Source organism: Micropterus salmoides, unplaced genomic scaffold, assembly GCF_014851395.1.
Source record: "Micropterus salmoides isolate LMB-PRFRI ecotype aquatic unplaced genomic scaffold, ASM1485139v1 Ms_hic_scaffold_2, whole genome shotgun sequence".
In the NCBI taxonomy this organism is placed as follows: Eukaryota; Metazoa; Chordata; class Actinopteri; order Centrarchiformes; family Centrarchidae; genus Micropterus; species Micropterus salmoides.
The window spans coordinates 8,904,189-8,931,474 of NW_024041150.1; the positions used below are offsets into that span (position 1 = coordinate 8,904,189).

General features: G+C 46.6%; 1 protein-coding gene across 1 annotated transcript in view; it reads left to right on the plus strand.

The window, feature by feature from the left end:
• Window positions 1-795: 795 nt before the first annotated feature.
• The window catches only part of ubr2 (ubiquitin protein ligase E3 component n-recognin 2), a gene marked incomplete at its 5' end in the record, with an annotated part of 45,095 nt that continues 18,604 nt past the window's right edge, over window positions 796-27,286 (plus strand). Inside the window, 31 exon segments of the mRNA XM_038730181.1 lie at window positions 796-912; window positions 2,011-2,023; window positions 2,026-2,123; window positions 2,527-2,657; window positions 2,781-2,919; window positions 3,014-3,076; window positions 3,402-3,522; window positions 3,606-3,713; window positions 3,847-3,935; window positions 5,427-5,525; window positions 6,215-6,378; window positions 11,986-12,085; window positions 12,204-12,332; window positions 13,243-13,426; window positions 14,577-14,638; window positions 14,732-14,842; window positions 14,934-14,999; window positions 16,471-16,587; window positions 23,239-23,302; window positions 23,599-23,723; window positions 24,077-24,129; window positions 24,408-24,510; window positions 24,591-24,639; window positions 24,747-24,901; window positions 25,038-25,140; window positions 25,250-25,359; window positions 26,080-26,163; window positions 26,236-26,417; window positions 26,555-26,763; window positions 26,842-26,935; window positions 27,012-27,173. Of these exon segments, the coding sequence (XP_038586109.1) occupies window positions 796-912; window positions 2,011-2,023; window positions 2,026-2,123; window positions 2,527-2,657; window positions 2,781-2,919; window positions 3,014-3,076; window positions 3,402-3,522; window positions 3,606-3,713; window positions 3,847-3,935; window positions 5,427-5,525; window positions 6,215-6,378; window positions 11,986-12,085; window positions 12,204-12,332; window positions 13,243-13,426; window positions 14,577-14,638; window positions 14,732-14,842; window positions 14,934-14,999; window positions 16,471-16,587; window positions 23,239-23,302; window positions 23,599-23,723; window positions 24,077-24,129; window positions 24,408-24,510; window positions 24,591-24,639; window positions 24,747-24,901; window positions 25,038-25,140; window positions 25,250-25,359; window positions 26,080-26,163; window positions 26,236-26,417; window positions 26,555-26,763; window positions 26,842-26,935; window positions 27,012-27,173 (3,404 nt within the window).

The following is a 27,286-nucleotide window of genomic DNA, read 5'->3' on the forward strand; positions in this document are numbered from 1 at the left end:
TCACTCGCTCACAGTAACACACTCGCTCACTCGCTCACAGTAACACACTCACAGTAACACACTCACTCACTCGCTCACAGTAACACACTCACTCACTCGCTCACAGTAACACACTCACAGTAACACACTCACTCGCTCACAGTAACTCACTCACTCACAGTAACTCACTCACTCACTCGCTCACAGTAACTCACTCACTCACTCGCTCACAGTAACACACTCACTCACTCGCTCACAGTAACACACTCACAGTAACACACTCACTCACTCGCTCACAGTAACACACACACTCACTCGCTCACAGTAACACACTCACTCACTCGCTCACAGTAACACACTCACTCACTCGCTCACTCGCTCACAGTAACACACTCACTCACTCGCTCACAGTAACACACTCACAGTAACACGCTCACAGTAACACACTCACAGTAACACGCTCACAGTAACACACTCACAGTAACACACTCACTCACTCGCTCACAGTAACACACTCACTCGCTCACAGTAACACACTCACTCACTCGCTCACAGTAACACACTCACAGTAACACACTCACAGTAACACACTCACAGTAACACACTCACTCGCTCACAGTAACACACTCACTCACTCGCTCACAGTAACACACTCACAGTAACACGCTCACAGTAACACACTCACAGTAACACACTCACTCACTCGCTCACAGTAACACACTCACAGTAACACACTCACTCACTCGCTCACAGTAACACACTCACTCGCTCACAGTAACACACTCACTCACTCGCTCACAGTAACACACTCACTCGCTCACAGTAACACAGTGTCTGTTTCTCTGTGTTTTCAGGGAGTGTGCAGCCGACCCCACCTGTGTCCTCTGCATGCAGTGTTTCCTGGGCAGCGTTCATAAAGAGCATCGATACAGGGTGAGCACACGCACACAGGTAACAACAGGTAAACCCCCCAGCTGGTTGATGGCGAGCAGAAATGTGACCCTCTGTCTGCAGCGTCCTGCAGCTGTTACAGGTCACCGCACCTGCTGACAGGTGAGCACAGACTCCGCCCACACTCAGGTGGATGGATGTCACACCGCTCACACATGTCTACAGTCATCTCGACCACTTTGCTTTTCTCCTATAGATATTGTGAAGTTGCTCTTGTTGAAAGGAGAATCATCGGGTGATTGGTAGCAGAGAAAATAAAATAGAAAGGCTGATAAATGTCTTTTTAGTGCAAACCGTCTCTTCTTGAGCTTTAAATCAACAAACATTTTAAAGAAAGTGATAAAGATACAAATTAAAGAGCAGCCTTACACCAACGTTTGGCAACCAGATCCACTGTGTCGGTGGTTTTCTCCGGTTCCTCACTCATTTTGAAGTTGTTGTCGACGGCTGAAGGGGGCGGGGCCTAAAAACAGATCAGTACGCACGCCCTGCCATGCGACTGCCGTGCAGGGCCACGTTGTGATGACGATGCTGAAAGTCTACAGGGATTCTACGGAGAAACTCTTAGAGGTTAGATTCATGTTGAAACAGTTTTTATTTCTATTTGTTGAACAGCTGCTCTCTGTTGAGTTTCCCGTCTCTTTATGTACGTCATCTTATTTACCATGATCACACCGTCAGTCGGTTCCTCTCACTTAACTTTAACCACCAGGCGTGTCTCAGGAAATCACAAGGTCGCCTGTCATTAACCTTCATAAACTAGATTCTTTACACAAACTTGTTATTGCTTTTATCAGGATTGTTACATCTCACAAACTACCTGACTCAGCTGATCAACCCCCGCAGAGCTGTCTGAGCCTTTAACCCTCGCTGAACCTGCAGGTCCTGTTCTCCTGGACCTGGATCTGGTTATTAGTTATCATGTGACGCACTCTGTATATCCCTGCACGTTCACCCCGAGGCTCGTCTCCAGTTTAGGTCATGTGTGAATATCGTAGTTCTTTTAACCTGGATCTCTTCCTGAACCTTCCTGCTGAGACGTTACACAACATGAACCAGCTGTGTGTGTGTGTGTTGTAGATGACCACGTCAGGAGGGGAGGTTTCTGTGACTGTGGAGACGCTGAGGCCTGGAAGAAGGGTCCTTACTGCCAGAAACACACCCCTGCAGCCGACAACAGGGACGCAGAGGAGGTGAGATGGCCGCCTGTCTCTCTGACCCTCTTCCACTCTGGTCAGAGTCGTATCTCCTCGGTTAACCTGCAGGGTTTAAATACAGCGGCCGGCTTTCATGTTAGGGTAGTTTCTGAATTTAAAATGCTCCGTGCTCACTCAGACCTGGAGGGTTTATAACCCCGGTGTTTCCCCTGCCATTGTTCTGACGCCCACGCAGCCTGAAAGATGCAGACCGAAAAAAAGGATCTAACTGTAAAACGTGGAATATAAACGGTTGACAAGCACTGAACCCAGTAGCGCTCCACGCTGGTTTCTGATGGCAGAGCCTCCACCTGAACGAGCAGACAGAGCGGACGTGGCAGGAGGAGGAAAGGCCCTCTCTGCTGCAGTATCACCACTCTGTACCTTTTTGTCCCTTCAGGATCCTGTAGCTCAGCTCCCAGCTGACATGGTTGCCCGTGGTTACAGCATCTTCTCCATCATCCTGAAGTACGCTGTGGACATGCTGACCTGGGACCAGGAAGACCAGCTACCTGCAGGACTGGAGCCCACGTAAGCACGCACCCAGTCTTTAAAGATCTCCTCCACCTGTAAATGTCGGGCTGCAGCCTGTGGGGGGCGCTGTTTAAAACACTGTTCAGCTGCTGTGCTGATCCTTCCTGTGTGTGTGTTCAGGGAGAGGGCAGACACCTACTACTGCATGCTGTTTAACGATGAGGTCCACACCTACGAGCAGGTGATCTACACTCTGCAGAAAGCCGTCAACTGCAGCCAGAAAGAAGCCGTCAGCTTCGCCACCACCGTGGACAGAGACGTCAGTGCTCTCTTTGTACCGCTCTGCTAATACACACCTTACACATAGGTACAGGTGACGTCACTGCTGTCTGTCTGTCTGTCTGTCTGTGCAGGGCAGGAAGTCAGTTCGATACGGAGATTTCCAGTTCTGTGAACAGGCCAAGTCAGTTATAGTGGTGAGTGAATATTATTATACAGGCCTGTTCTCAAACAGGCAGCCTGCTGTGGAACTGGGCATTACATTTTCCAAAAACAATCATCTTGTCAGTGTCACTATTTGATAATTTGCCTTTGTGCTATTTCCAATAAAACATGGAGTTTCAGTGATTCGCACTTCATTACTTTCTTCTTTCATTTTACACAGGGGGACGATTTTTTAGAAACAGGGTTGTAGTTATTCTTGTAGTGTGTGAAGCCTGGACGTTTGGATTCAGTTTGCTGTTGTTGTCTTACTGTGATGAGTGTCCTCCATTATCCCCCCCCCCCCCCCCCCCCCCCCAGAGGAACACCAGCCGTCAGTCGAAGCCTCTCAGGGTTGAGGTGATGCACTCGTCCGTTGTTGCTCATCAGTGTTTCGCTCTGAGGGCTCTCAGCTGGTTGGGACAGGTCATTCAGTACTCTGGTACGTCCTTACTCCATTACCCACAATCCCTCTGTCTGCGTGCGTGTCAGTCGTGATGTGAATGTTTCCCTGCTGTGTTTCAGATGGTCTGAGGAGGATCCTGTGTCAGGTCGGCCTGCAGAGAGGTCCTGAGGGAGAGAACTCCTCGCTGGTCGATCAGCTGATGCTCAACGACTCCAAGATGTGGAAAGGTAACGCTCAGATACAGTGTGTATTTATTGAGATATATATATATATTTATTTATTTGTTTGTTGATATATTTATTGATACGGCGTCCCAACGTTCTAACCTGTTTGATGTTACTCACATGTGTCTCTCTTTAGGAGCGAGGAACATCTACCACCAGCTGCTAATGAACAGCCTCCTCATGGACCTCAAGTACAAGAAGATCTTTGCCATCCAGTTTGCCAAGGTAACACACCTGATCGACACACCTGATACACAGGAGAAACTAATCAGGTGAAATTTAGACGGCAGATGTGACTGAACGTGACACTGAAGTTACTGTAAAACACGCCGATGTCATTGTGACGTCACCACGATGTCATCGTCACTTCCTGTGTGTGAAGAGGAAACTGTCGGCGCTCTCAGTGACGACTCTGCCTGCTGGCGGAGAAGAGCAGCTGGTGGAACGTTAGCTCAACGGCTGCTCTAAAGTTAGGGGACTTTATTTTCGGGTTGTTTGTGTAATAACTCGTTTTCTCATCTTAAGCTAGGACCATCTGTAGCCAGTCAGGTCCTAACCCTGGTTCTACCAGTTACCTAACAGATAGGATCTGCATCTTAGGACCGGGGGTGTGATGAGAAGAAATCTTCACAGCTGAATTATCTGAACATTTAGAGCATTAAACCTAATTTCCTTCATTCTGGTGAATATGTCTGCATCCATTTATGGTTGAACTGTTTTTATTTATGTAAAGGAAAATACAAAATTCAAACTGTAAACCTCTACCAGAACGGTTACCAGCTGGTTTTCTGCACATTCTCGTCACAGCGTTAGTGAGGACATTTCTGTAATAGATGTAATAGATACAGGGAGGATGTGGTTCAGTCGGACCTGCACCGATCATATTCATTCACTCACCACCATCAGTGAGTTCAGCGCTTCACAGCAGGAAATACAACTATGCCTCCAGAGTAAAAGTGCACCAAGTGAACTTTCTAAAGGGTCCTGACAGATTTTTGACTGTGAGCGCTGGTCTGAGGTTAGCGTGAGGTGCTTTAGCAACAGCAGGTCATCTGCATGCTGCTGTCTGCTGGTCTGACATTGACCCCTGCTAGGTGTTGGTCGTGATGTGACCTGTGTGTGTTCATACACGTGAACATAGCGTGTTTGGTGGTGTTGCCCTGGAGCTTGTCTCCTCAGGCACAGTTTTCCATCGCGACCCCTTTAGTCCTGGTTAGTGATTCATACCCTGGATTAGCCTCCAGTCACTGTAGGCAGCAGGATGTGACATCATCAGGTCAGCAGAGGACACTGATGGTTTGAGTCAGCAGGTCTTGTTTCTTGAAGTTTATTCTGGGTGGACATCAGAGATGAGGATTTCCTCTGGAAGTGCATTTAAGAGTTCAAGTTAAAGTCTGGACACATCGAGAGGTTTGATTCCAGAAAGTACGTCAGGGTCTATTGGGGTTTAATATTGGGGGTTGGGTGGGTGTTGGGGGCCGTTTGCCGGCAGCAGCGACCTCTGACCCAGAGGTGAAATGTCGTCCCCCCTCTAGAACTACAGACGCCTCCAGACAGATTTTATGGAGGACGACCATGAGCGAGTGGTGTCAGTGACCTCGCTGTCTGTTCAGCTCTTCACTGTCCCGACCATGGTGAGTACTCCTCCTCCTCCTCTGCACCTCCACACACCTGTCTCTCTCTCTCTCTGTCCCTGTGTCTCTCTCCTGATGGTAGAGTTATGAGCGCTTGCAGTGTGACTACGTGAGAGACGACCATGACCGTGAGTTCTCCATCACTGACCTGTCAGTACAAATATTCACCGTCCCGTCGCTGGTGAGTTCACTCTGTTTGTGTTGGAGGTGAGAAATGTTCCTCACTACAGAAACTAGTTCACCTCTTTAACCTTCACTTTCCTTCCTGTCCCTCTGAGTTTCAAATATTGATCTGTTGCACATTTTGTTTTTCAGATTAATCAGGACTGTTTCAAAAAATGAAGATCTATTTCACATGAATAGTTGCAGTCAAAGTTTACAGTTGATTATATAAACATAGAATTTAGGTCGGCCTAGAAATGTTTTAGTAGAACTGTAAAGGTGCCAAATATTACAACAAATTTACAGTAACACAACTAATCAGCGACATCTGTGAGGCTTCATCATTGTGTGTTATTTTAAAGCTTTGGAAACCTCACATACATGTGAGTATGAGACAACAATAATGGGCCAAACACAGAGCCTTAAGGAAGTAAGGAAGTTACCTGTAGTGAGTAATCTGAACATATTGATAACTAATGATACCTATTTTCCAGGTAGCTACTCAGCCAGCACTGTGCAACCCTTCAAATTCCATATCATTATCATGTCTCCAGCAGTAAGCCACAGTCCATAATGTTGAATACTACTACACTAGATCAAGAAGTGTCCCTACTGTTCATTATTTTCAGTTGCTGTTAATTCTTTTATCACTGTGATGTTGATTTATGTTTTATGACAAAATCATCCTGTCATTGGTGTATGTTGCAGGCCCGGATGCTGATGGTGGAGGAGAACCTGATGACGACCATCATCAGGACCTTTGTGGATCACCTCCGCCACAGAGACCTGCAGGGACGCTTCCAGTTCGACCGCTACACCGCCCAGCAGGCCTTTAAGTTTGGACGAGTCCAGAGCCTCATCGGAGACCTCAAGTTAGGACCAGTTACATACCAGTTTATTCATCATTGATAGACCAGTTTGTACATCATTGATAGACCAGTTTGTACATCATTGATAGACCAGTTTGTACATCATTGATAGACCAGTTTGTACATCAGTGATACACCTGTTTATCCACCAGTGATACACCTGTTTATTCACCAGTGATACACCAGTTTATCCACCAGTGATACACCAGTTTATCCACCAGTGATACACCAGTTTATCCACCAGTGATACACCTGTTTATCCACCAGTGATACACTAGTTTATCCACCCGTTTATCCACGAGTGATACACCAGTTTATTCACCTGTTTATCCACCAGTGATACACTAGTTTATCCACCTGTTTATTCATCAGTGATACACCAGTTTATCCACCAGTGATACACCAGTTTCTCCACCAGTGATACACCAGTTTATTCATCAGTGATACACCAGTTTATCCACCAGTGATACACCAGTTTATTCATCAGTGATACACCAGTTTATCCACCAGTGATACACCAGTTTATCCACCAGTGATACACTAGTTTATCCACCAGTTTCTCCATCAGTGATACACCAGTTTCTCCACCAGTGATACACCAGTTTATCCACCAGTTTATCCACCAGTTTATCCATCAATGATACACCAGTTTATCCACCAGTGATACACTAGTTTATCCACCAGTTTATCCACCAGTGATACACTAGTTTATTCATCAGTGATACACTAGTTTATTCATCAGTGATACACCAGTTTATTCATCAGTGATACACCAGTTTATCCACCAGTTTCTCCACCAGTGATACACTAGTTTATCCACCAGTGATACACTAGTTTATCCACCAGTTTATCCACCATTGATACACTAGTTTATCCACCAGTGATACACTAGTTTGTCCACCCGTTTATCCACCAGTGATACACCAGTTTATCCACCATTGATACACTAGTTTATCCACCAGTGATACACTAGTTTATCCACCATTGATACACTAGTTTATCCACCAGTGATACACCAGTTTATCCACCATTGATACACTAGTTTATCCACCAGTGATACACTAGTTTATCCACCAGTGATACACCAGTTTATCCACCATTGATACACTAGTTTATCCACCAGTGATACACCAGTTTATCCACCATTGATACACTAGTTTATCCACCAGTGATACACTAGTTTATCCACCAGTGATACACCAGTTTATCCACCAGTGATACACCAGTTTATCCACCAGTGATACACCAGTTTCTCCATCAGTGATACACCAGTTTCTCCACCAGTGATACACCAGTTTATCCACCAGTTTATCCATCAATGATACACCAGTTTCTCCACCAGTGATACACCAGTTTATTCACCAGTGATCCACCAGTTTATCCACCAGTGATACACTAGTTTATCCACCTGTTTATCCACCAGTGATACACCTGTTTATCCACCAGTGATACACCTGTTTATCCACCAGTGATACACCTGTTTATCCACCAGTGATACACCTGTTTATCCACCAGTGATACACTAGTTTATCCACCAGTGATACACTAGTTTATCCACCAGTTTATCCACCAGTGATACACCAGTTTATCCACCAGTGATACACTAGTTTATCCACCAGTGATACACCAGTTTATCCACCAGTGATACACTAGTTTATCCACCAGTGATACACTAGTTTATCCACCAGTGATACACTAGTTTATCCACCAGTTTATCCACCAGTGATACACCAGTTTCTCCATCAGTGATACACCAGTTTATCCACCAGTGATACACCAGTTTCTCCACCAGTTTCTCCACCAGTGATACACTAGTTTATCCACCCGTTTATCCACCAGTGATACACCCGTTTATCCATCAGTGATACGCCTGTTTATCCACCAGTGATACGCCTGTTTATCCACCAGTGATACACCTGTTTATCCATCAGTGATACACCTGTTTATCCATCAGTGATACACCTGTTTATCCATCAGTGATACACCTGTTTATCCACCAGTGATACACCTGTTTATCCACCTGTTTATCCATCAGTGATACACCTGTTTATCCACCAGTGATACACCTGTTTATCCACCAGTGATACACCTGTTTATCCACCAGTGATACACTAGTTTATCCACCAGTGATACACCTGTTTATCCACCAATGATACACTAGTTTATCCACCAGTTTATCCACCAGTGATACACTAGTTTATCCATCAGTGATCCGCCTGTTTATCCATCAGTGATACGCCTGTTTATCCACCAGTGATACACCTGTTTATCCACCTGTTTATCCATCAGTGATACACCTGTTTATCCACCAGTGATACACCTGTTTATCCACCAGTGATACACCTGTTTATCCACCAGTGATACACTAGTTTATCCACCAGTGATACACCTGTTTATCCACCAATGATACACTAGTTTATCCACCAGTTTATCCACCAGTGATACACTAGTTTATCCATCAGTGATCCGCCTGTTTATCCATCAGTGATACGCCTGTTTATCCACCAGTGATACGCCTGTTTATCCACCAGTGATACGCCTGTTTATCCACCAGTGATACGCCTGTTTATCCACCAGTGATACACCTGTTTATCCATCAGTGATACACCTGTTTATCCACCAGTGATACACTAGTTTATCCACCTGTTTATCCATCAGTGATACACCTGTTTATCCACCAGTGATACACCTGTTTATCCACCAGTTTATCCACCAGTGATACACCAGTTTCTCCACCAGTTTCTCCACCAGTGATACACCAGTTTATCCACCAGTGATACACCAGTTTATCCACCAGTGATACACTAGTTTATTCATCAGTGATACACCAGTTTATCCACCAGTGATACACTAGTTTATCCACCAGTTTATCCACCAGTGATACACCAGTTTCTCCACCAGTTTCTCCACCAGTGATACACCAGTTTCTCCACCAGTGATACACCAGTTTATCCACCAGTGATACACTAGTTTATTCATCAGTGATACACCAGTTTATCCACCAGTGATACACTAGTTTATCCACCAGTTTATCCACCAGTGATACACCAGTTTATCCACCAGTGATACACCAGTTTATCCACCAGTGATACACCAGTTTATTCATCAGTGATACACCAGTTTCTCCACCAGTGATACACCAGTTTATCCACCAGTGATACACCTGTTTATCCACCAGTGATACACCTGTTTATCCACCAGTGATACACCTGTTTATCCACCAGTGATACACTAGTTTATCCACCAGTGATACACCTGTTTATCCACCAATGATACACTAGTTTATCCACCAGTGATACACTAGTTTATCCACCAGTGATACACTAGTTTATCCACCTGTTTATCCATCAGTGATACACCTGTTTATCCACCAGTGATACACTAGTTTATCCACCAGTGATACACTAGTTTATCCACCAGTTTATCCACCAGTGATACACCAGTTTATTCACCAATGATCCACCAGTTTATCCACCAGTGATACACTAGTTTATCCACCTGTTTATCCACCAGTGATACACCTGTTTATCCACCAGTGATACACCTGTTTATCCACCAGTGATACACCTGTTTATCCACCAGTGATACACTAGTTTATCCACCAGTGATACACCTGTTTATCCACCAGTGATACACCTGTTTATCCACCAGTGATACACTAGTTTATCCACCAGTGATACACCTGTTTATCCACCAGTGATACACCTGTTTATCCACCAGTGATACACCAGTTTATCCACCAGTGATACACCAGTTTATCCACCAGTGATACACCAGTTTATCCACCAGTGATACACTAGTTTATCCACCAGTGATACACTAGTTTATCCACCAGTTTCTCCACCAGTGATACACCAGTTTCTCCACCAGTGATACACCAGTTTCTCCATCAGTGATACACCAGTTTATCCACCAGTGATACACCAGTTTCTCCACCAGTTTCTCCAATAGTGATACACTAGTTTATCCACCCGTTTATCCACCAGTGATACACCCGTTTATCCATCAGTGATACGCCTGTTTATCCACCAGTGATACGCCTGTTTATCCACCAGTGATACACCTGTTTATCCATCAGTGATACACCTGTTTATCCATCAGTGATACACCTGTTTATCCACCAGTGATACACCTGTTTATCCACCTGTTTATCCATCAGCGATACACCTGTTTATCCACCAGTGATACACCTGTTTATCCACCAGTGATACACCTGTTTATCCACCAGTGATACACCTGTTTATCCACCAGTGATACACTAGTTTATCCACCAGTGATACACCTGTTTATCCACCAATGATACACTAGTTTATCCACCAGTTTATCCACCAGTGATACACTAGTTTATCCACCAGTGATACACTAGTTTATCCACCAGTTTATCCACCAGTGATACACTAGTTTATCCACCAGTGATACACTAGCTTATCCACCCGTTTATCCACCAGTGATACACCAGTTTATCCACCATTGATACACTAGTTTATCCACCAGTGATACACTAGTTTATCCACCCGTTTATCCACCAGTGATACACCCGTTTATCCACCAGTGATACACCCGTTTATCCACCAGTGATACACCAGTTTATCCACCAGTGATACACCAGTTTATCCACCAGTGATACACCAGTTTATCCACCAGTGATACACTAGTTTATCCATCAGTGATCCGCCTGTTTATCCATCAGTGATACGCCTGTTTATCCACCAGTGATACGCCTGTTTATCCACCAGTGATACGCCTGTTTATCCATCAGTGATACACCTGTTTATCCACCAGTGATACACTAGTTTATCCACCTGTTTATCCACCAGTGATACACCTGTTTATCCACCAGTGATACACCTGTTTTTCCACCAGTGATACACTAGTTTATCCACCAGTGATACACCTGTTTATCCATCAGTGATACACTAGTTTATCCACCAGTTTATCCACCAGTGATACACTAGTTTATCCACCAGTTTATCCACCAGTGATACACTAGTTTATCCACCAGTTTATTCACCAGTGATACACTAGTTTATCCACCAGTCTATCCACCAGTGATACACCAGTCTATCCACCAGTGATACACCAGTCTATCCACCAGTGATACACTAGTTTATCCACCAGTGATACACTAGTTTATCCACCAGTTTATCCACCAGTGATACACTAGTTTATCCACCAGTTTATCCACCAGTGATACACCAGTTTATCCACCAGTTTATCCACCAGTGATACACCAGTTTATCCACCAGTTATACACTAGTTTATCCACCAGTGATACACCAGTTTCTCCACCAGTGATACACCAGTTTCTCCACCAGTGATACACCAGTTTCTCCACCAGTGATACACCAGTTTCTCCACCAGTGATACACCAGTTTCTCCACCAGTGATACACTAGTTTATTCATCAGTGATACACCAGTTTATCCACCAGTGATACACTAGTTTATCTACCAGTTTCTCCACCAGTGATACACCACTTTATTCATCAGTGATACACCAGTAGTGCAGTGTACCATTTATATACTATATATTTTGCTTATATGCCACTTTCACACCAGTTTCAAACCAGTAATGTTTATTTTACTTATCCTGTGTGTGTCTGTGTGTGCAGGTACGTCCTGATCAGTCATCCCTCTGAGTGGAGCGATCAGCTCAGACAGAAGTTTCTAGAAGGTTTGGACGCTTTTCTGGAGCTGCTCAAGTGTATGCAGGTAACACACACCTGATACTTACCTGGACAGGTAGAGCCTGTCTGTTTTGGTGACTGTCCAAATAATAACTACTACTACAATAACTGTTCTACTGCTGCCACCTGTCCGTCTGTCTCAGGGCATGGACCCGGTGGTGAGACAGGTGGGGCAGCACATAGAGATGGAGCCTGAGTGGGAGGCAGCGTTCACTCTGCAGATGAAACTGACTCACATCATCTCCATGATCCAGGAGTGGTGCTCCACTGATGTGAGACTGCACACAGCTACTACACACGACTACTACGCTATGTACTTGTATAGCGCCTTTCTAGTCTTTTCGACCACTCAAAGTGCTTTTACACTACATCTGCATTCACCATTCACTCACATTCATACACTGGCAGAACAGCCACCAGAGGCAATTTGGGGTTCAGGATCTTGCCCAAGGACACTTTGACATGCACGATTGGATCGCCGACCTCCTGATTAACGGGCAACCCACTCTACCTCTTGAGCCACAGCCGCCCCACACACGGCGACTACACAGTGCTACTACACACTGCTACTGCTACACAAGGCTACTACACAAGGCTACTACACACGGCTCCTGCTACACACGGCTCCTGCTACACACGGCTAGTGCTACACACGGCTACTACACACGGCTACTGCTACACACTGCTGCTACACACGGCTACTACACACTGCAACTGCTACACAGTGCTACTACACACTGCTACTGCTACACAAGGCTACTACACAAGGCTACTACACAAGGCTACTACACAAGGCTACTACACACGGCTCCTGCTACACACGGCTCCTGCTACACACGGCTCCTGCTACACACGGCTACTACACACGGCTACTGCTACACACGGCTCCTGCTACACACGGCTCCTGCTACACACGGCTACTACACACGGCTACTGCTACACACTGCTGCTACACACGGCTACTACACACTGCAACTGCTACACAGTGCTACTACACACGGCTCCTGCTACACACGGCTCCTGCTACACACTGCTGCTACACACGGCTACTACACAGTGCTACTGCTACACAAGGCTACTACACAAGGCTACTACACAAGGCTACTACACAAGGCTCCTGCTACACACGGCTACTACACACCTGAATATTCTAAAGTATACCTGTGTTTTTGTGTGTGTCAGGAGCACGTGCTGATTGAGGCCTACAGGAAGTGTCTGAGCGCGCTCAGTCACTGTCACAGCGGCCTTCCAGACGGCGAGCAGCCACTCAGCTTGAGTCTGGCCGGCCACTGCGTGGAGACGTTCAGGTACCAGGTGTCCCAGGACAAAGTGTCCATCCACCTGCCGGTCTGCAGACTGCTGGCAGGTAAACGCACACGGCTTCCTTTCACCCTCTGTTTGTAGACTCCTACGAATAAACGCTGCCGTACATGAAGCAGAGCTGAAAGAGCCGAAACATCAGATGTCACCCGCTGTTCATCAGCCAATGAGCTCGTGGTCTCTCAGCAGCAAGTTAAAGTCGGGTTAATTATGAAGAGTTTCTGTTTGAGCTCCGTGTGGATGAAACTGGACTCCAGCTGACAGTAATAACAGATGCGTTCAGGTACATAGCAGCAGCTGGAGAAGACAGTAAATGCTCTCCCTGCAGATCAAATAAAGAATAAAATCTGTTGTCTTTTGTTTCTGATGTTAAAAAGTCAAACGTTCATCAAGTGAAACATTTCAGGCCTTTTTTTCTTTTAATCTTTTATTATGGCTCACAGAAACCAAAACTCCATATCTGAAAATATTAGAATAAAGAATAGAGAAATGTGTTTCAGTTCACACAAAGCCAATCACGGAGAAGACGTCTGATTGACTCTCATTGACCCCTCTCAGCTTCTTGAACCGGCTCGTGCACCTTTTCCTGCTTTAACCTTCCAGTCAGCATGAACATGCTTTGATGCAGCATAAAAAGTAGTCAAGTTTCACTTTTTGAATTAAATTACAGAACTTTCTGAGATGCAGCTGTGAAAAGGACAGTAAAAACGCTGTTGTGACACCTGGTGTCTGCGTCGCTCTGCAGTTACAACGCCGAAACGCTAGCTGGTGGTGGGGTTTCTATGTTCCACTGGGTCACCTTCAGGCGGTGAGCCGGCTAACTTCCTGTCAGCCCTCCGCTAACTACAACGTTAGTAAAACCGAGCGGCTCTTCTACACTTTCCAAATGTTACCGACTGAATGGATCAGACTCTGATAGTGAAACTTGTCTCTGGGTTTGTTACGCTCAAAAGAAAATATCCGCTGTTTTGGCTGCTAGTAGAAATGACTTCAAACCACAGAGCACTTCCTGTTGGCTCGGAGGAAATGAGATCACCGCTACACGTGCTTGTCGGGCTACGGCGTAGATTCAACACAGAAGTATAAATGAGCCTTAAGTGGTCGTCTCCAGTTGAAGCTGACAGCTGATTGGTTACTGTGGCAGTCTCTGAGACGCAGGCCACTCACTGATGTTCGCTGCTCCTCCTCCTCCTCAGGTCTCCACGTTCTCCTCAGCAGGACCGAAGTCACCTCTCGCTTCCCTGAACAGCTTCCTCTGGTCAGTCACCTGCCTGCACACCTGCTGACTCTGGTACACTGACTCAGATCTATACATGGTAACCTGTGTGTGTGTGTGTGTGTGTGTCCTCAGGGGGAACTCAGCCCCCCCCTCCTGATCGAACTCCCCCTCCGCTGCCTGGTGCTCTGTGCCCAGGTGCATGCTGGGATGTGGAGGAGGAACGGCTTCTCCCTCATTAACCAGGTGAGCGGACACCTGATGAAGTGTTCTGTCTCTGAGGTATAAATAAAGTTGTGTCCATGCTGAACTAACAGCGACCGCCTCTGTGTTTCAGATTTATTATTATCACAACGTGAAGTGCAGAGTGGAGATGTTCGACAAAGACATCGTCATGCTGCAGGTACAAACCGCAGTGAGCAGAGCTGCTTCGTTACAGCTGCAGTCACACCTGGAGACTGCTGCAGGTGGAGATACACACCTGCAGCAGTCTCCACAAGTCTGCCGAAGCACACGTGGTGTTCATGAATGCTTAAAGAGCCCTGGCTTGTTTGGTGAACGCAAACTCACTCGTACGTGTGGAACAGGTGGAACTTTCTGTCTGAGTTGTTAAACACACCTGGAGAGAGGAAGGCGTGCTGATGAATCACAAACTACACAGTCTGTAGTTACAGAGCTTTGGGTGGAGAGGAGACTGTGATGGGCTGTTAGAGCTGGACAGAACCATCGGGGTGTCAGTCTGACACCAGGTAGATGTTCTGTAGGTTCTGACTCCACCTGTAGAGTGACACCAGGTAGATGTTCTGTAGGTTCTGACTCCACCTGTAGAGTGACACCAGGTAGATGTTCTGTAGGTTCTGACTCCACCTGTAGTGACACCAGGTAGATGTTCTGTAGGTTCTGACTCCACCTGTAGAGTGACACCAGGTAGATGTTCTGTAGGTTCTGACTCCACCTGTAGAGTGACACCAGGTAGATGTTCTGTAGGTTCTGACTCCACCTGTAGTCTGACACCAGGTAGATGTTCTGTAGGTTCTGACTCCACCTGTAGTCTGACACCAGGTAGATGTTCTGAAGGTTCTGACTCCACCTGTAGTCTGACACCAGGTAGATGTTCTGTAGGTTCTGACTCCACCTGTAGTCTGACACCAGGTAGATGCTCTGAAGGTTCTGACTCCACCTGTAGTCTGACACCAGGTAGATGTTCTGTAGGTTCTGACTCCACCTGTAGTCTGACACCAGGTAGATGTTCTGAAGGTTCTGACTCCACCTGTAGTCTGACACCAGGTAGATGTTCTGTAGGTTCTGACTCCACCTGTAGTCTGACACTAGGTAGATGTTCTGTAGGTTCTGACTCCACCTGTAGTCTGACACCAGGTAGATGTTCTGTAGGTTCTGACTCCACCTGTAGTCTGACACCAGGTAGATGTTCTGTAGGTTCTGACTCCACCTGTAGTCTGACACCAGGTAGATGTTCTGAAGGTTCTGACTCCACCTGTAGTCTGACACCAGGTAGATGTTCTGAAGGTTCCTTTGACTCCACCTGTAGTCTGACACCAGGTAGATGTTCTGAAGGTTCCTTTGACTCCACCTGTAGTCTGACACCAGGTAGATGTTCTGAAGGTTCCTTTGACTCCACCTGTAGTCTGACACCAGGTAGATGTTCTGAAGGTTCCTTTGACTCCACCTGTAGAGTGACACCAGGTAGATGTTCTGTAGGTTCTGACTCCACTTGTAAAGTGACACCAGGTAGATGTTCTGTAGGTTCTGACTCCACCTGTAGTCTGACACCAGGTAGATGTTCTGAAGGTTCCTTTGACTCCACCTGTAGTCTGACACCAGGTAGATGTTCTGAAGGTTCTGTGTCCCTTCAGGCTGGTGCGTCCATGATGGATCCGAATCACTTCCTGATGATCGTCCTGAGTCGATTTGAACTGTTTCACATATTCAGCTCTGCAGACTGCAGGAAGAGATACAGAGAGGCTAACAAGGTCAGTACTGACTCTGACTCTACACTGACTCTTCTGACTCTACACTGACTCTTTTGACTCTACACTGACTCTTCTGACTCTACACTGACTCTTTTGACTCTACACTGACTCTTCTGACTCTACTCAGACTCTTCTGACTCTACACTGACTATACTGACTCTACTCTGACTCTGACTGTACACTGACTCTACTCTGACTCTACTCTGACTCTACTCTGACTCTTCTGACTCTACACTGACTATACTGACTATACTGACTTCTGACTCTAACTCTACACTGACTATATTGACTATACTGACTATACTGACTCTACTAACTCTACACTGACTCTACTAACTCTACACTGACTCTGACTCTACTATGACTCTACTATGACTCTACTCTGACCCTACTCAGACTCTACTGACTCTGACTATACTCTGACTCTACTGACTCTGACTGTACACTGACTGTACTCTGACTCTACTCTGACTCTACTGACTCTACTCTGACTCTACTCTGACTCTACACTGACTCTACACTGACTACTCTGACTCTACACTGACTCTACACTGACTCTACACTGACTCTTCTGACTCTACACTGACTCTACTCAGACTCTTCTGACTCTACTCAGACTCTTCTGACTCTACTGACTCTACACTGACTATACTGACTCTACTCTGACTCTACTCTGACTCTACTCTGACTCTACTCTGACTCTACTCTGACTCTTCTGACTCTACACTGACTATACTGACTATACTGACTTCTGACTCTAACTCTACACTGACTACACTGACTATACTGACTATACTGACTCTACTAACTCTACACTGACTCTACTAACTCTACACTGACTCTGACTCTACTCTGACTCTACACTGACTCTACTCTGACTCTTCTGACTCTACTGACTCTGACTCTACACTGACTGTACACTGACTGTACACTGACTCTACTCTGACTCTACTGACTCTACTCTGACTCTACTCTGTCTCTACACTGACTCTTCTGACTCTACACTGACTCTACTCTGACTCTACACTGACTATACTGACTCTACTGACTCTACACTGACTCTTCTGACTATACTGACTCTACTCTGACTCTACACTGACTCTTCTGACTCTACTGACTCTACACTGACTATACTGACTCTACTGACTCTACACTGACTATACTGACTCTACACTGACTATACTGACTCTTCTGACTCTACACTGACTACTCTGACTCTACTGACTCTACACTGACTCTACACTGACTCTTCTGACTATACTGACTCTACTCTGACTCTACACTGACTCTTCTGACTCTACTGACTCTACACTGACTATACTGACTCTACTGACTCTACACTGACTATACTGACTCTACACTGACTATACTGACTCTTCTGACTCTACACTGACTACTCTGACTCTACTGACTCTACACTGACTCTACACTGACTCTTCTGACTCTACTGACTCTACACTGACTCTTCTGACTCTACACTGACTATACTGACTCTACTGACTCTACACTGACTATACTGACTCTACACTGACTATACTGACTCTACACTGACTATACTGACTCTTCTGACTCTACACTGACTACTCTGACTCTACTGACTCTACTCTGACTCTACACTGACTCTTCTGACTCTACTCTGACTCTACTCTGACTCTACTGACTCTACTCTGACTCTACACTGACTATACTGACTCTACTGACTCTACACTGACTACACTGACTACTCTGACTCTACTGACTCTACTCTGACTCTACACTGACTCTACACTGACTCTTCTGACTCTACTCAGACTCTTCAGGCTCTACACTGACTCTACTGACTATACTCTGACTATACTCTGACTCTACACTGACTCTACTCAGACTCTTCTGACTCTACTGACTACACTGACTCTACTGACTCTACTGACTCTGACTCTACACTGACTGTACACTGACTGTACACTGACTATACTGACTCTACTGACTCTACACTGACTCTACACTGACTCTTCTGACTATACTGACTCTACTCTGACTCTACACTGACTCTTCTGACTCTACTGACTCTACACTGACTATACTGACTCTACTGACTCTACACTGACTATACTGACTCTACACTGACTATACTGACTCTTCTGACTCTACACTGACTACTCTGACTCTACTGACTCTACACTGACTCTACACTGACTCTTCTGACTATACTGACTCTACTCTGACTCTACACTGACTATACTGACTCTACTGACTCTACACTGACTATACTGACTCTACACTGACTATACTGACTCTTCTGACTCTACACTGACTACTCTGACTCTACTGACTCTACTCTGACTCTACACTGACTCTTCTGACTCTACTCTGACTCTACTCTGACTCTACTGACTCTACTCTGACTCTACACTGACTATACTGACTCTACTGACTCTACACTGACTACTCTGACTCTACTGACTCTACTCTGACTCTACTCTGACTCTACACTGACTCTACTGACTATACTCTGACTATACTCTGACTCTACACTGACTCTTCTGACTCTACACTGACTCTACTCAGACTCTTCTGACTCTACTGACTACACTGACTCTACTGACTCTGACTGTACACTGACTGTACACTGACTGTACTCTGACTCTACTGACTCTACTCTGACTCTACTCTGACTCTACACTGACTCTACACTGACTCTACACTGACTCTACACTGACTCTACTCAGACTCTTCTGACTCTACTCTGACTCTACTGACTCTACTGACTCTACTCTGACTCTACACTGACTCTACTGACTCTACACTGACTCTACTCTGACTCTACTCTGACTCTACACTGACTATACTGACTCTACTGACGCTACACTGACTCTACTGACTCTTCTGACTCTACACTGACTACTCTGACTCTACTGACTCTACACTGACTCTACACTGACTCTTCTGACTCTACTGACTCTACACTGACTATACTGACTCTACTGACTCTACACTGACTATACTGACTCTACACTGACTATACTGACTCTACACTGACTACTCTGACTCTACTGACTCTACACTGACTCTTCTGACTATACTGACTCTACTCTGACTCTACACTGACTCTTCTGACTCTACACTGACTCTACACTGACTATACTGACTCTACTGACTCTACACTGACTACTCTGACTCTACTGACTCTACTCTGACTCTACACTGACTCTACACTGACTCTTCAGACTCTACACTGACTCTACTGACTATACTCTGACTATACTCTGACTCTACACTGACTCTACTGACTCTACACTGACTCTACTGACTCTACACTGACTACTCTGACTCTACTGACTCTACACTGACTCTTCTGACTATACTGACTCTACTCTGACTCTACACTGACTCCTCTGACTCTACTGACTCTACACTGACTACTCTGACTCTACTGACTCTACTCTGACTCTACACTGACTCTACACTGACTCTTCAGACTCTACACTGACTCTACTGACTATACTCTGACTATACTCTGACTCTACACTGACTCTTCTGACTCTACACTGACTCTACTCAGACTCTTCTGACTCTACTGACTACACTGACTCTACTGACTCTGACTATACTCTGACTCTGACTGTACACTGACTGTACACTGACTCTACTCTGACTCTACTCTGACTCTTTTGACTCTACACTGACTATACTGACTCTACTGACTCTACACTGACTATACTGACTCTTCTGACTCTACACTGACTACTCTGACTCTACTGACTCTACTCTGACTCTACACTGACTCTTCTGACTCTACTCTGACTCTACTGACTCTACTCTGACTCTACACTGACTCTTCTGACTCTACACTGACTCTACACTGACTCTACACTGACTCTTCAGACTCTACACTGACTATACTCTGACTCTACTGACTCTACTCTGACTATACTGACTCTACTCTGACTCTACACTGACTCTACACTGACTCTACTCAGACTCTTCTGACTCTACTGACTACACTGACTCTACTGACTCTACACTGACTATACTGACTCTACACTGACTATACTGACTCTACACTGACTCTACTGACTCTACTGACTCTACACTGACTATACTGACTCTACACTGACTCTACTGACTCTACACTGACTCTACTGACTCTACACTGACTCTACTGACTATACTGACTCTACTGACTATACTGACTCTACTCTGACTCTACACTGACTCTTCTGACTCTACTGACTCTACACTGACTATACTGACTCTACTGACTCTACACTGACTATACTGACTCTACACTGACTATACTGACTCTTCTGACTCTACACTGACTACTCTGACTCTACTGACTCTACACTGACTATACTGACTCTACTGACTCTACACTGACTCTACTGACTCTACACTGACTATACTGACTCTACACTGACTATACTGACTCTTCTGACTCTACACTGACTACTCTGACTCTACTGACTCTACTCTGACTCTACACTGACTCTTCTGACTCTACTCTGACTCTACACTGACTCTTCTGACTCTACTCAGACTCTTCAGGCTCTACACTGACTCTACTGACTCTACTCTGACTATACTCTGACTCTACACTGACTCTTCTGACTCTACACTGACTCTACTCAGACTCTACTGACTCTACTGACTCTACTGACTCTGACTGTACACTGACTGTACACTGACTCTACTCTGACTCTACTTTGACTCTACTTTGACTCTACTCTGACTCTACACTGACTCTACACTGACTCTACTCAGACTCTTCTGACTCTACACTGACTCTACACTGACTATACTGACTCTTCTGACTCTACTCTGACTCTACTCTGACTCTACTCTGACTCTACACTGACTCTACTGACTCTACTGACTCTACTCTGACTCTACACTGACTATACTGACTCTACTGACGCTACACTGACTATACTGACTCTTCTGACTCTACACTGACTACTCTGACTCTACTGACTCTACACTGACTCTACACTGACTCTTCTGACTCTACTGACTCTACACTGACTATACTGACTCTACTGACTCTACACTGACTATACTGACTCTACACTGACTATACTGACTCTTCTGACTCTACACTGACTACACTGACTCTACACTGACTCTTCTGACTATACTGACTCTACTCTGACTCTACACTGACTCTTCTGACTCTACTGACTCTACACTGACTCTACTGACTCTACTGACTCTACACTGACTACACTGACTACTCTGACTCTACTGACTCTACTCTGACTCTACACTGACTCTACACTGACTCTTCTGTCTCTACTCAGACTCTTCAGACTCTACACTGACTCTACTGACTATACTCTGACTATACTCTGACTCTACACTGACTCTTCTGACTCTACACTGACTCTACTCAGACTCTTCTGACTCTACTGACTACACTGACTCTACTGACTCTGACTATACTCTGACTCTGACTGTACTCTGACTGTACTCTGACTGTACACTGACTGTACACTGACTCTACTCTGACTCTACTCTGACTCTTCTGACTCTACACTGACTATACTGACTCTACTGACTCTACACTGACTATACTGACTCTTCTGACTCTACACTGACTACTCTGACTCTACTGACTCTACTGACTCTACTCTGACTCTACACTGACTCTTCAGACTCTACACTGACTATACTCTGACTCTACTGACTCTACTCTGACTATACTGACTCTACTCTGACTCTACACTGACTCTACTCAGACTCTTCTGACTCTACTGACTCTACACTGACTATACTGACTCTACACTGACTATACTGACTCTTCACTGACTATACTGACTCTACTGACTCTACACTGACTCTACTGACTCTACACTGACTCTACTGACTCTACACTGACTCTACTGACTATACTGACTCTACTGACTCTTCGGTCTCTACACTGACTCTACTGACTCTACACTGACTCTACTGACTCTACACTGACTCTACTCAGACTCTTCTGACTCTACTAACTCTACACTGACTACACTGACTATACTGACTCTACTGACTCTACACTGACTATACTGACTCTACTGACTCTACTCTGACTCTACTGACTCTACTCTGAGTCTTCTGACTCTGACTACACTCTGACTTCTGACTATACTGACTCTGACTCTACTTACTCTATTGACTCTACTCTGACTCTACTGACTCTGACTCTACTTACTCTACTGACTCTACTCTGACTATACTGACTCTACACTGACTCTACTGACTCTACACTGACTCTACTGACTCTACTGACTCTACTCTGACTATACTGACTCTACTCTGACTATACTCTGACTCTACACTGACTATACTCTGACTCTACACTGACTCTTCTGACTCTACTCAGACTCTTCTGACTCTACTAACTCTACACTGACTACACTGACTATACTGACTCTACTGACTCTACACTGACTATACTGACTCTACTGACTCTACTCTGACTCTACTGACTCTACTCTGAGTCTTCTGACTCTGACTTCTGACTATACTGACTCTGACTCTACTTACTCTATTGACTCTACTCTGACTCTACTGACTCTGACTCTACTTACTCTACTGACTCTACTCTGACTATACTGACTCGGACTCTACTCTGACTCTACTGACTCTGACTCTACTCAGACTCTACTGACTCTACACTGTGTGTGACAGGATGTGGTCCAGCAGAACAACACTCTGATCGAGGAGATGCTCCACCTCATCATCATGGTCGTCAGTGAGTCTGTGCTGCTTCAACTTTATTTAAAAACAAAAGATTTTAAACCAGAATCAGAGGATCGATGAAATGTGGTCTTGTTACCATGGTGACACACTAGACATACCTGCAGACACTCCCATCAGCCTCTGCTGTGCTCTGTTTGCTGCTCATTGGCTAATGTTAACATGCTCAGATTGTAAACATGATACCTGCTAAACATTAGCATTGTTAGCATGCTGATATTAGCATTTGCTCTGCTAGCATGGTTGTAGACAGACAGAAAGTGTTGGTTTAAGTGTGTGTGTGTGCTACAGGTGAGCGGTACGTGTCAGGTGTTGGCCAGGTGGAACCTTTGGATGAGGTCAGAAGAGAAATCATCCACCAGCTGTCAATCAGACCGATGGCTCACAGCGAGCTGGTGAAGGCTCTGCCAGAGAATGTAAGACACCTGCCTGTCTGTCCACCTGTCTGTTCGCCTGTCCACCTGTCTGTTCGCCTGTCCACCTGTCTGTTCGCCTGTCCACCTGCCTGTCTGTCCACCTGTCTGTTCGCCTGTCCACCTGCCTGTCTGTCCACCTGTCTGTTCGCCTGTCCACCTGTCTGTTCGCCTGTCCACCTGTCTGTTCACCTGCCTGTCTGTTCACCTGTCTGTCTGTCCACCTGTCTGTTCGCCTGTCCACCTGTCTGTTCACCTGTCTATTTGTTCACCTACCTGTCTGTCTGTCCGCCTCTCTGTCTGTCTGTCCCCCTGTTTACAGACAGTTTATCTGACTGTTTTTTCTGTCTCTTCAGGGCAACAAGGAAACGGGTCTGGAGAGAGTCATCGACATTGTGGCTTCGTTCAAGTCAGTCCGTGTCCTTTACACGTCCACCTTAAATACACATCCACCTTAAGAAACGGCAGTCCAAAGGGGCTGTATGTAGTTCTTTTAATGAAGTGAATCACTGTTCTATTGGCTGTAACCTCACATACAAACACTTCCTGACACCAACTCCTGATACTGACTCCGATCAACAGAGGAAACAGCCCCCTTCAAAAATCCATCCACCTTAACAAGCACCAGTCAACCTTAATTATACTTCATTCACTGCAGTACTTTGTGTATTTGTACTGTGTTCACAGGAAGCCAGGTGTGACGGGTCGAGGACTGTACGAACTGCGTCCCGAGTGGAGTAAACACTTCAACCTGTACTTTCATCACTACAGCAGAGCCGACCAGTCCAAGGTACACGCGCTGATCGGGTTATTGATCGGGTCGTTGATTGGGTTCGTTGTCATAGTAACGGCGTGCGGTGTGTGTTGCAGGCTGAGGAGGCTCAGAGGAAGCTGAGGAGACAGAACGGAGAGGACACAGGTAAACACACCTGTCCGTTGCGTCATGTCTCTGGGCTGTGCTCAATGTATTGATCGGTGTGTCACCATGGTAACGTGTGTGTGTGTGTGTGTGTGTGTGTGTATCAGCCTTGCCCCCCCCTCTCCCTCCCCCCCTCTGTCCCCTGTTCGGCAGCCTGGTGAACCTGCTGCAGTGTGACGTGCTGCTGGCTGTAGAGGGCGCCGTGCTGCAGTGGGCTGTGGAGCCCAGCGGGGGGGGCTGGACCGAGTCCATGCTGCAGAGGGTAAGACTCACGGGGGGGTAACTGTGTACTGTGTACTCTCTCTGTGTACTGTCACAACGTCAGGGTGAAGACTTGGTTTAAGGTGAGTATCCTGAATGAACGTCTGTGTGACGGAGACATGACTCTCTGTACACAGGTGCTCCACCTGGTGGGTGTGGCTCTGCTGGAGGAGCAGCAGCAGCTGGAGAACAGCAGCGGAGACGATGACGTCACCTTCAACTACACCTGCAAGATCACACGTCAGTACTTACAGTACACATACAACACTTACAGTACACACACTTGTACACAGCGACAGGCCATCAGAGACTAGATAGCCGATTCTCTGTATCACCTGTGTGTGTTCAGGTCCAGGTGAGGCTCCCAGCACTTCAGGAAGTGTCCTGGCTCTGTTGGAGAGTCTGCAGAACGCTCCTCACTTGGAGGTCCACAAAGACATGATCACCTGGATCCTCAAGGTAAACGCTGATGTCACATCATAAATCAAAAATCACGTATTTGATCTGAAAAAGGCTCATTTCACTGAAACCATGATGTTCTGTCCATACCTGTTAGCGTCTGACCTAAAACTTTAAAATAAACTCCACACAGTGTGTTAGTGAACATCTGGAGGCTGATGTAGACGGTTGATTAATCTGCTGACAGACGAACAACCGCAACACGGCGTCATAGATCTGGTTTTAAAGGTCCCGCAGGGCTCAGGGCGTCCCGCAGGGCTCGGACCTCAGGGCGTCAGGCAGGGCTCTGACCTCAGGGCGTCTCGTAGGGCGTCAGGCAGGGCTCTGACCTCAGGGCGTCCCGCAGGGCTCGGACCTCAGGGCGTCCCGCAGGGCTCAGGGCGTCCCGCAGGGCTCGGACCTCAGGGCTCTGACCTCAGGGCGTCCCGCAGGGCTCAGGGCGTCCCGCAGGGCTCGGACCTCAGGGCGTCAGGCAGGGCTCGGACCTCAGGGCGTCCCGCAAGGCTCGGACCACAGGGCTCTGACCTCAGGGCGTCCCGCAGGGCTCTGACCTCAGGGCGTCCCGCAGGGCTCAGGGCGTCCCGCAGGGCTCGGACCTCAGGGCGCTCCATCCTTGGACCCTTGTTATTTTCCTTCCCATGGTGAAAGGTTGCGTTCGGTCCCCTCAAGGTTTGTCCGGATGTTTCTGTTGTTGATGGAGACATTTGTTTGTGTTTGCAGATGGTGACAAACATCAAGACGATGAGAGAGCGCACGTCCTCCGCCTCCACCGTCACCATCAGCCAGGAGCAAGGCCCGGAGGAGGTACCACATCAGAATGAGATTATTGGTTATTGATTACCTCTTCACATGAACTTATGTGTTGTGTCCCTGCAGACGGTGCGAGACAAAGACAAGGCGGAGAGGAAGAGGAAGGCGGAGATGGCTCGGCTCAGGAGGGAGAAGATCATGGCTCAGATGTCTGAGATGCAGAAACATTTCATCAACGAGAACAAAGAACTCTTCCAGCAGAGTCTGGAGGAGCTGGAGGCCTCCACCTCTGCTGCTGCAGAGACCGGGTACACCCGTCCACACCTGTACCTGCACAAAAAGCTCCAACATTGAACAGCAGCTTATAAATCTGAATTAGTTTTCACCAGCTGATTGAAAGCTATGATGTTGATCAGTTTAAATATTTGATGTCTCTCCCTCCCAGTTCTCCCAGTCTGGAGCCGTCCTTTGTCTCTCAGGTGTGCGTTGGTCCTAGGAGAGTGGGCGGAGTCGAGCGCCGCCAGCTGGTGACCTGCATCTTGTGTCAGGAGGAGCAGGAGGTCAGAGGTCACGGCAGAGCAATGGTGTTGGCCGCATTTGTCCAGAGGTCCACTGTTTTGTCCAAAAACCGCCACCACGGCCTGCCCGACCCAGGTGGGTGGAGCCTCACGATGACATCATCAGGACAGCAACCAATTGGTGATGATTGACGTGTGTGTGTCTGTTTTGCAGAGCATCACGACCCTCTTTTCATGCACCCTGACCTGTCTCTGGGGGTCCACACGGCCAGCTGTGGACACATCATGCATGCCACCTGCTGGCAGAGGTGAGCGGTGAACACGGGACTGACCCTGATAGCAGATCAATAATTTATCACTCACACGGTCTCTGTGTGTGTTCAGGTACTTTGAGGCGGTGCAGCTGAAGGAGCAGAGGCGTCAGCAGCGTCTTCGAGGTCACACCAGCTACGACGTAGAGAACGGAGAGTTCCTGTGTCCGCTGTGCGAGTGTCTGAGCAACACTGTCATCCCTCTGCTGCCACACACACGCACACCTGACCACAGGTACACGCACACCTGACCAGGGATACACGCACACCTGACCACAGGTACACGCACACCTGACCAGGGACACACGCACACCTGACCACAGGTACACGCACACCTGACCAGGGATA